Source organism: Bacillus rossius, chromosome 1, assembly GCF_032445375.1.
Source record: "Bacillus rossius redtenbacheri isolate Brsri chromosome 1, Brsri_v3, whole genome shotgun sequence".
In the NCBI taxonomy this organism is placed as follows: domain Eukaryota; kingdom Metazoa; phylum Arthropoda; class Insecta; order Phasmatodea; family Bacillidae; genus Bacillus; species Bacillus rossius.
This window is the reverse complement of record NC_086330.1, coordinates 92248718-92259968: the sequence shown is the minus strand read 5'-3', so window position 1 is coordinate 92259968 and position 11251 is coordinate 92248718. Positions and strand designations below refer to the sequence as shown.

Below are 11251 nucleotides of genomic sequence, written 5' to 3'. Positions count from 1 at the left end.
ACCCTGCATTGTTAATATATTATTTTAATTACTTATCACGTATCCTGTTTTATCACTTTATTCGGATAGCATGTTCCTTTTTATTTTATCTCTTACCTGGCTGCTTCGGCATCGGTCCTACGTCGTGGAAACCGAAAAAATCGCTGCTTGTTAGGCAGCGATGTACAACCACGTGCTGCACATTTCCTCCCATAAGCATATCGGCCAGACATTCCTACCTTCTCTCAACCAAGTCAAGTCACAAAACGCATTTTCATTCACCAACCAACCAACTGTGTAAATTAAATATTCCAAATGAAAAATAATTGTATGTTCGTAGATGCACGTTAATTCCAACTTACAAACACAAACAAACACACTACTATGACTACATGTGTCAAATATATAATTACAAGATTACTTATAACTTAAGTAAAACATAGTTTTGAATTTAAAAATAAAAATTATTAATATTTCTGTTAAAAGCTACTTATTTACGTTAATATGTAAAAATATAATTGTCAAAAGTCTCCAGTATGACCTAATATGTTACAACTAGCGATAGTTTCCGCTGGCACGGGAATAACAGAAACTACCAAAAAAAAAGCTACATAACATTGCAACCGATTCCTATAACAGTTTCCTCCCCATGCCTTCGGCCAACTTCGTGACTTTGTTTTTATTTTCATAAACAGCACGACCATGTTGGTGGATATCGTGGATATCAAAAACACTTATTAATAATAATTGTGAGGTTAAGTGTTTAATTCATAGAAAGAAAGTGCATATTTAGTAATAATCTTAAGATTATTATTCACTGTTATATTACAAGTATTCGTTATGTTCAGGATCTTTCAACGCACTAAATTAAAACAGCAAGCATCATGTACCTCGGGATCAAGTGAAAAACTTGGATATGAGATACTGAACTTTAACTAACTTTCAGATTTGCGTGTAAATTAAGAGATATGTATCATCATTTAGTTCATATTTTCTCTCTACATGTTTTAAAGTTTAGCCTAGGTTGACGTAATTTTTTTCGTATCACGTGTCCAAATTGATCCCTTGGTTTTGTGGTACAAGATGCTTGCTGTTTTAATTTGTTACGTCGAAAGAGTATGGACATAACAAATACTAGAACATCACAAGACAAACAAATTATCTCAGGTGTTGTGAAATAATTTCTTTTGTAACTGTTTTACATTCATATATAAATTGTAATAACACAAGTTAGTATGCCCATGTTCTTTCAATGTACCAAATCAAAACATCAAGCAAAATGTACCACAGGAACAATGTATACAAGATCATGCCTTCTGGATCAAGGGATGAATTTGAATATGTTATACGGAACTTTTACCAATTTCACTTTCGGGACAAGTATGTATCACAATATCATTATCACATTAATGATGACATTAACATGGCACATTTATGTCATTACCATTTCTGCATTATTATGTGACTAGCATGATTATATGGGGGTTTTAGTTTGGGAGTATTCTAATGCTTGTTTTGCACAAAATATGTTTGTGTATTAAACTAGCTTTCTGGTAACGTATTTTATGTTATGGCCATGCTTATTCTAGATTTAGAACATACCTACTACAGTATATATTTTACCTGTGGTATCATATTCTATACTTAAGAACAAGCCCTACCTGTACTAGTATAATAGAACACCATACTGAAGATATATTACATTTCATTATTATTTCTCAAGATATATATCTGATGTAACAGAAGCATATGAATGTCCTCCGTCCAAAAGTTTTTTTCCCAGTGTTTGTACTTTAAGAACGTACAGGTATGTGTGAATGCACAGGTATTATAATGTAAGCTTTAAACTTTGATTACTTGCTAACCTGTAGAAATTTAAAGTCTGTTTTCAGGATAAATTCAGGGCTATGACTAGTGTCAAAAAAAGTTTTTGTCTAATTTTTTTTTAGTTTGTAGAAAAGCCACAACGTAAGATTATTACCCACCTCTCCTAACAGCAAATAAAATGCACAGAGTAATTGTATTGTTTTGTGGCTTTTAAATGAATAAAGAAAAATTTCTGAAAAACTTGTTCTCACATCCTGACATGTATCGAAATATTTCCCAGGAGAATGTTGAGGTACTTTAAGTTGTTTATCGTTTTTAAAACTGCACAAGATTTTATTAAGTTTGTTTTAATCAACAAAAGTAAGAAGAGTAAAAATTATAACTTTTTTTTTACTTCCTGATATGTTTTTCAGTCATTACCCAAGAGAGCAATACTTGCAGCAAGAAACACATAACTCCATATGTGACAAAATCTGATTATGAGGCCCTTGTTTTTATTGAAGCAAGCTTTTTGCAAGCACAGCAGGGACTCGCACATGGCGGCACTTGCGATATCACAATCATGAATGTTAAAACTATAAAACTATTGGTAGACTGCTTGATGTAACACAGTGCTGTCTTACAAAATTATTCCAAAGCATTTCAGGAAGCAAAAGGTATTTTGTAATTTTTATTTTCTTGTTTGCAAAAAATCTGATAAACTGTAAAATTACAATGAACACAAAACACTACTACTTAATTACTATAACATTTTATAAAATCATAAAAATAAACCACCTACTTTTCTGGCTGCTTGTCTTAAGTTTACACAAAAAATATTTACTGTTCTGCCATTAATCTCACTTAGTGTTGCAGCATACAGTATCGCAAAATGCAGTCACTACTACAATCACCACACATTTATATTCTATACATCTACCTGAGAAACATTAAGAGCTAAGTGCTGTTAACTTTTGTTACCACTTGTATTTATAAGCAGTAGTAGTTTTTTTTTTAATTAATGTGTGTAGGTGCTAATTTTGCCATTGCATTAAATCACCCAAACACTCTTTGTGATGTAGGTATACGATTTTTCCAATTTTTTATGTAACTGAATGTTTGACAAATATTAAAAACAAAAAAAAAAATATTGAAAGCTGTGAATACATGAAGAACAGTATACATTTAAATAAGATAGGCCTACCAAAACTATTGAGCTTATCAAATTATACATATACTTACCAAATGAAATGTGTTGACCATCTGGTGTGTATCATGTTGCCATGAATATTATTTTTCTGCTATATAGTTTCTGTTAAATACTATGTATTACTTTATTGCTCTACAGTTTCTGTTATGGACTTTGTCTCCAGATTGCCATTTATATGACTTATTCTCTACATTCTCAGTACTTGTAATTGTTTCTGTTTGTTGCAGGTATGTAAGGAAATTAGAAAATGAGCTGAAACATTAAACTCTTTGGACACTCCATAGAAAGGAAGAATTATTTTCTGTTTAATGCTGGCATGTGAAGACATTAGAACATTTTCTTGTAGATTAAATTCTTTGGACATTCAATGAAAATGAATTATTTTGTGAATTTTTGTTATAATAGTGCTTTTTTTATTTCACTTAGAATTTTATTTCATTGCCGGTTAATTGATAGTAACTAAGAAAGTGAAATAAATTTTTTTTTGGAGAAATAAAGAGTATTTTTTACAACCTTATATTTCATGATTGTCTATCTTCAAAACTTACCAAACTTGGGTGATTCATATGGAAAAAATAATGCTGTCATTTAAAGGAAAGAAAAGTGTAAATATTTTTGCTGAACGTTCATAATAAATAATTTTACCTTTTGACATGTCAGTTATCTTTAAAACACATTGTAGTTATTAGTATGTACAAGAAATAAAGTGCAAGATTTTATGCCTTTAAAATATTAGTGTTTAAATATACAATGTGTCTTCGTTATTTTCATTCCACAGCACATAAATGAATTTTTTTTATAAAGTGAACATATAAATTTAAATGTAACATGTAACCTTTTATGTGGTATCGCTTTCAAGATACATTCACCCACTGTGTTGGTACATATCAAGTAAACCAACGAACAATTAGGAAAGCTACAATGATAGGGTTTTTTTATACAAGAATGTTACGGATAAAATAATACAATGGAAAGAGATTACTGTGGACACAAAAAAAAATTAATATTTATGTTTGTTTTTTTTTTCTTCATAAAAAAAATATTCTTTAGTGACAATCTAGGCTGCAAATGTCTCATACATTACTGAATTTCTATACTGAGCATTACCAACACAGAGCTTACACAGTAATAGTTCCTCTTTACATTATACCATCAGGTGACACTACAAAGTCTCATAACATGCTATTGTTTTAAACAACCTCAGTATGTACCTTTATGGACAATTACTTTTATGGTGAGAAACATAATGTAGTAATTTGTGCATAAAATAATTGTTTATATAATTTACTTAATAGTCATGCAGTATAGCTGCACAGTATGAACCTCACAAATATAATGAAACCAGTTTTTAGTGAATGACCACAATATTAACTCTCAGCATTTTCACACACATGTCTTGAAATATTGTGGTAAATGTTTTATAGACTTTCTCACCTCTAAATCTTTTTTCTCTCGTTACCCACACATCCCTGGGTCATCTTTGCGGAGCCGGGCTTATCCCAACCGCCTTAGATTTAACCCTGCCACGTGACCACGCCGCAGGGTCGACAATTATGGAACTCGCTGACTCCAGAGGTAAGCGTTTTAATTTAATGTAGCCGTGCATATGTTTGCTGGCCCAAACAAAGACATTAAAGCACTTGTAGATTCACGGCTCGTAGAGCCTGTTCGAGTCGTAATTCAAAAACTTACGGGTATGGCCGACTCCATGCAAATCCCCAATAAGACTGCTGTTAGATGTAACGTAAGCACATAATGAAGCAATCAGAAACTTTTGTCAGGGTAAAGTATAAGGTATAACGCATAGTGTAACACCGCAATGCATAGCATGCGAATAAATGCGAGAACAAATTGACAGTGATTTCCAGTGCCCCCTTACCTAAGTTAGGCATCAGCCATCCATGCTGCCTGAGGAGTGTGATACTACTTCTCTAGTTAGTAATTCAACCACTGCCACGATCCTAATGAACAAAGCTGGGGCCGACGACCCACCAAACAGCTGCATAAGTTAGCCTGGCACCCTCCCGGAAAGAAAATAAAATTTTTAAGCTGTAAATATATAAAGGTGATTTTGAATTTTCCATGAAAAACAATTGAAACATGCTATAGATACAACACTGAATATAATTATCCTGAAACATGTTGAATTCAGTTAAGTTCTGTTACATAGTTGAACAGTGACGAGATTCTGCAAGATAGGAATAGCCTCTGTCCGTAAGTATGGGCGGTGGGCCTTCACTAATCAAAATTCCCGCGCGTCTTGTTAAAAGAAAAACAAAGTCCCGAAGTTGGCCGAAGGTGAAGTCTTCGGGCATGTTCGGGTTGGTCCTCAACCCTTTGTGAAATGTAGGCGTCCCAAAATATCGTACTCCATTGTAATTAATTCATGGCTTTTTTAAAAAAAATATATATATTGTCCTCCTTTTTAGTGAAATGTCCTTTTGCGAGATGAATGTCGTCCTTTTTTATTATCGGTGTCTGGTAACCCTAACCTCGTGTCCAATCCAAACAAAATATTATTTTCAGTGGGAGAGCAAACAAAAGACAATCGAAATTAAATAGGGCGCTTTTCCACACACACTCCAAGTACTTGATCTAAGAAAATTTTTGTGCCATGTTGCCAGATCTTCACTGAAAGTGGATGGGAACAAGCTTTCAGCTGGCAGTCATTCGAAAGGCGTTTTTGAACTATGAGAGGTGGAGAGTCTGCCAGATGAATGAGAGTTGGATGCGCTTTCGAAGGTCAACTCTGAATTCGGGCCAAACACAAAGACACATGGGTCGATTAAGTTGGTTTTATTGATATGTTACACGTCCTCATACAATCCTCCCTTTACACAGCTAAAACGCCCGAGGCACGATTCGGTATAAGTTGAGGAGGCGGACCACACACGTGGCCGCCTCAAGCCTTTACGTAGAAAGAAGGTCGTAAAAACTCCTGAGAGTATAAAAATTAATAACTAAACAGCCCCCACCGACCGAGAGAGGCCCCGAGGACGAAAAAGAAAGCTATTTGGATTGGTTAATTTTACAGAGCTAATTATCGGTGAGCCAACGGTGATGTCCTCGGGGTGTCTGCATAGACGTCCGCTCTCGGCCGGCTGAAGAAGGAGACTAGGGCGAGACAAGGCTCGCGGCAGGAAACATGGCTTCCTTCGTGTGAACACAATTACCGTTAACATTTTAGAGACTGTGTGCCCCGGGTTATTACAGAGAATAAAATGAATCTTTTATAAAATTAATATACCCATACCCACGACCAGACTGTCTGTAATAATTACTTGTGCATGAAATTAGTTTAAATAAAGTTATATACTAGTTCCGCCGTTGCCTGCTAGGGAACGTCCTTGGACGTGCTTGCACTTACTTTATTACAAAAATATAATATAAAGAAAACAAAAGAGACTCACTTGACTGACCCATCGTGACACTGTTTAGGGGTGAAAATAAAAGGTTAACAATATTAATTTAAATACATATAGGGGTGCGGCGCACTGCAGCTAAGCGTCCTCTTGCGGTAGTTCGTGGCGCGCAATTCAAATACTCACACGACTACGTACATCATGGTACAAATGCCGGGCAGGATAGGTGTGGAAAGGGAAATGGAGGATGATCAGGCTCATGGGGCGAAGCCCCGGCTGACGTCATAGTTTTAGAAATGGCCTGTGCAGCTTATTTCTTGTAAATATAGTAGTTTGGTAATATTGTATGTGTTAGTAACATGATTGTAATTTTTAGTAATATAAGTAAGATGTTTTAATTTGTTACTTACTCGTGCTCTGAATCTATGCTTCGCCACTGACTTTAACTAACCTTGTCTGCCTATATTGTAAATTCTCAGGCAGCAGGCTGCTTTTTAAGAAAAGCCTAAGATGTCCATTAAGTTCTGTCTCTGCCCGAACACGCCTGAATATTCACCTTCGGCCAACCTCGGTATTTGTCTTATTTTTGCGCAGGAAAAATGAATTCAAATATTAAAAGTGGTCGGTTAGGTTAGCTACATTAAAACGCTTTAAAACACTATGAATGGTTAGTTATGTTAGTATAGCTACATTAAAATAAACAGAGAAATATAAATATATATATAAACCCGAGGTTGGCCAAAGGTGAATATTCGGGCATGTTCGGGCAGGGACAGAACTTGATGTACATCTTAGGCTTCCCGCTCCTTAACTTGTTCTTTCAATTTTCTGATGAGTTCATCACGTCACCGGCGTACCCCTTCTTGTTGTTTACGTCTACTTGCGAGGTCTGTTAAGTGCTGTCCCATTTCCTATTAGAGAATGACATCCACATATGAGTTAATGGTAATGCCCTTGGGTCCCCTGTCCTTGGTGACCGGTGTATTATATTAACATTTGACCTTATTCCATGGCCTTCTTTCCATTGGTCGATGGGCCTCGACCGAGATGATAGTTAGCAATGAATAGTTCCTGCTAGGTATTCCTACCATGCCCCTCCGCCTACGTGCGCTCCGCCCGGTATATATTTCAGTTGGATAACGCCGGTATTGATCTCTAGAAGAGGCGGCTTCTGCAGCAAGACATTGAAGACATCTGGTTGTGAGGGACCATAAGCCGTGTTGACCACGTGCGAGTATAGTTCTGGTTCTGGGCGAAAGCCGTTAACCAACAAACAACAAATTCATCACGTCACTGCCCAGTAACAATAGGTTCTGCACATGTTCTTTAACCTCGTTACATTTACAGTCAATTGATAACGGGATACGACGTTACAATGAATTGAATGCATATTTTTACAAGCTTTTTAATCAATGTTAGACGCTTCTAATGTTGTACATGTAAATTCATGTACATTTGTTTCAAATTAAGTGGAATACCATATTGTTGTTAATTTGTTTCAATACTGCATTTTGGAAGAAGCCTTATGTGGTTGTCATGGCAATCTTATGTAAATAAAAGTAAATAATAATGTAATGGTTTCTTTGAACCACTTTTAATTATTGGCGGTAAGCATTAGACGAACATTTTTTAGACTACAATTTAATGGCTTTGCAATGTAAAGCGAACGAAGAAATTAATAAAGTTATCTTAATTCAGTTTAATGATGTCATGTAGTACTCTAAGTGGATGTAATTGTTGTTATTATAATTAATTATATTACACTACTTGTTCTGTTTTTATTTTTGAATACTTTAAGGTAGGTAATTACTGATGATTTAAAAAAAAAGACAAAATAAAATTTCGAGATTTGATCTTTATTATTATAAATTTCCAGCACTTTTTTTAACTCTGAAGAGTTAAAAAAAGTGCTGGATATTTATAATATATATATATATATATATATATATATATATATATATATATAATATGGGCGTAAAATAAAAGTAACTGTTAAACTCTCACATTTATAAGTGTAAACCTACATTACTGGCATGTTCTGGAAGTCTTTATGGTTAAGTGAAAGTAAATCTCAAACATTGGACCATCTGTAACGGCCAGCGTCTCTATCCGAACGAGAAAAGCTTTGTGAGTGAAGGGGTTGTGTGACCTGGTTGCAGCCAACATGGTGAAGCTGCATGTGAAGAGGAAGGACGAGAGCCAGTTCCTGTATGACACCAGCGTCACAAGCACTGTGGACGATGTTATCATTGATGTCACCGCCATATACAATGGCAGGCTGAAGGTCACCAGGGTTTGCTCAGGTGAGCTCATTTAGTTTGTGTTGCAGGTAAACCTCTAAGAATATCTTGCAGGTGTAGTGTGTAAGTGTAGGGAAAGTGACTGTGCAGAGAGACTGTAAGTAGGGCCAGGTTGGCAGGATTGTAGGGAGTAGGGAGTAGGCATGATGGCGGACAAGAGGTGTGAATGTGTGTGGCTAGTGTATGAAAATAAATAAAGAAAATACAAAATTGGCGACGAGGATAAAAACAAACGTTATATAAACGTTAACCAAAAAAAATGAGCAGAAACTATGGGGTTGATAGGACACATCGGGGAATTTGATCCTGATAATGAAGATTTCGTGTCATACCTAGAACGACTAGAACAATTCTTTCTTGTTAACAACACAAAAGACCCTGACAAATTGCCATTGTTCATCACCTTGGTAGGTGCAAAAACGTACGAAATTTTGAAAAATGTGCTTCTTCCAGCAGCTCCGACATCACAGTCGTTCGTTGAATTAGTGGAAGTGCTGACTCGCCATTTTTCGCCGGCGCAGATGATTATCGCTGAACGCTATAAGTTCCACAAATGTGACCAGCAGACAATGGAATCGGTGTCGCAATACATCATGGAACTTAAGAAGTGTGCAAAGCCATTTGATTTTGGAACGTTTCTGGACGATGCGCTGCGTGATCGCCTTGTTTGTGGGTTAAGTTGTGACATGACACAAAGGAAACTGTTCACTGAGCCGAACCTCAACTTCGAGAAGGCATGTACTATTGCACTCAGCATGGAGTTAGCTACTTCACAAACGAAACTACTACAACCAGCAGATGCAGTAAACAAGTTATCAACGAGACGTCCAGACGAAAACAACGCACGAGGCATCTATCAACCGAACGTCCATGCCTCAGGCCATGGCAAGGCAACGAGGCGGGTAAAATCGACAGAAAAATCGCGGTGCTCACGTTGTGGTCGGGAACACGCACATGAGCGGTGCCCGGCTTTAAATTGGAGTTGTTTCCAGTGTGGAAAAAAAAGGACACGTAGCCCGTGTATGTCGGAGTAAACAAGTTCATAAAGTGATCGAAACAGACAGTTCCGGTGACGAATCAGTGGGATCAGTGGTAATAAAACACCTGCACAGACAGGTGCGTGGTAAAGGGGCGTGAATGCTGTGAATAATCCGCTCACAGTAGTTGTCCCGGTTGATCACCATAGGTTAGAAATGGAAGTCGATAGTGGGGCAAGTGTGTCCATTGTGTCAGTAGCAACATATAAGGCTATGTTTCCCAAAGTCAAGTTGCAGCACTGTGATTTGACACTTACAGCGGTCACTGGAGATTGTTTGAAAGTAGTAGGCAAAATCCAAGTAAATGTGGTAGGCGAAAATGGACAACAGCACAGTTTGCCTTTTGTTATGACAGCATCGCGCCGAAAAACGGCCCCACTTTTAGGTAGAGACTGGCTAGATAAAATCATACCCCACTGGAGAAAACAGTTGTGTATGGGTGCAGATAAGATCATTAGGGAGGAAGCACTTACACCTCCGAATAACAGTGCCAGTGTAAACAAAACTGAAGGGCTGACAACGAAGTCCTGGGAACAAGAACTACAAGAAAAGTCTCCTGTAATATTTGAAGAGAAGTCGACGAGTGCTATACAACAGTTCCAGGTGCACCTAGTGCTAAAGAAGGATGTAACACCTGTCTTTCACAAAGCCTACTCAGTACCTTATGCATTGAAACAGCAAGTGGAAGACCAACTGAGGGACCTGCAGAAGTTAGGAAAAATTGTGCCAGTGAAACACAGTGAGTGGGCGAGTCCAATTGTAATGGTGAGAAAGAAATCTGGGGCTTTTAGGCTGTGTGTTGATTGCAAGGTGTCATTAAACAAAGTTTTAAATGTAGATTCATATCCACTGCCAAGGCTAAATGATGTTTTTGCAAAGTTGGCTGGAGGACAGATATTTACTGTGCTGGACCTCAGTAATGCCTATCAGCAACTAGAAGTTGGGCAGGAATCTAGGAAATACCTCACAATAAACACACACCTGGGTCTCTTTCAATGGACTCATCTACCATACGGTCTTGCAAGTGCACCTGCAATCTTCCAGTCTGTGATGGATAGGGTGTTACAAGGGTTGGAGGGTGTGATGTGTTATATTGATGATGTCTTGATTATAGGTAAGTCATATGAAGATTGTAAACATAAGGTAGAACAAGTGTTAGAGCGTATCAGTAGCTTTATCATTAAGGTCAATATGTCAAAGTGCCAGTTCTTCAAGGAATCAGTAGAATATTTAGGGCATAGATTGGACAAAGATGGTGTGCATCCAACCCCTCAGAAGGTTGAGGCGGTGGAAAGGGTAGCGGTGCCTAAAAATGTAGAGCAGCTAAGATCATTTCTAGGACTGATACAATTCTACCACAAATTCTTCCCAATGTTGTCAAGTAAGCTAAAACCCCTCTACGAGCTGACACAATCAAACAGGGTATGGAATTGGACTGAGGAGTGTCAAACAGCATTTGAGTGGTCCAAACAAGCACTAACATCGGCAACATTGCTAACGCACTTTGATCCGACCCTACCAATAGTAGTGGCTTGTGATGCCTCACCTTACGGAGTA

The 11251-nt window shown here is 37.1% G+C and overlaps 1 protein-coding gene across 4 annotated transcripts in view; it reads left to right on the top strand.

Moving 5' to 3' along the window:
- The first annotated feature begins 7200 nt into the window (after positions 1 to 7200).
- Positions 7201 to 11251, top strand: part of LOC134540007 (cilia- and flagella-associated protein 298-A) — a 122018-nt gene continuing 117967 nt past the window's right edge. Inside the window, exons 1-2 of one of the 4 annotated variants that reach the window (XM_063382445.1) lie at positions 7201 to 7667; positions 8517 to 8660. In XM_063382445.1, the coding sequence (XP_063238515.1) occupies positions 8522 to 8660 (139 nt within the window). In that variant the 5' untranslated portion in view covers positions 7201 to 7667; positions 8517 to 8521. Of the gene's footprint in view, positions 8156 to 8516; positions 8661 to 11251 lie in introns of all 4 variants that reach the window. The other 3 variants (XM_063382451.1, XM_063382429.1, XM_063382437.1) reach the window with 3 other exon arrangements.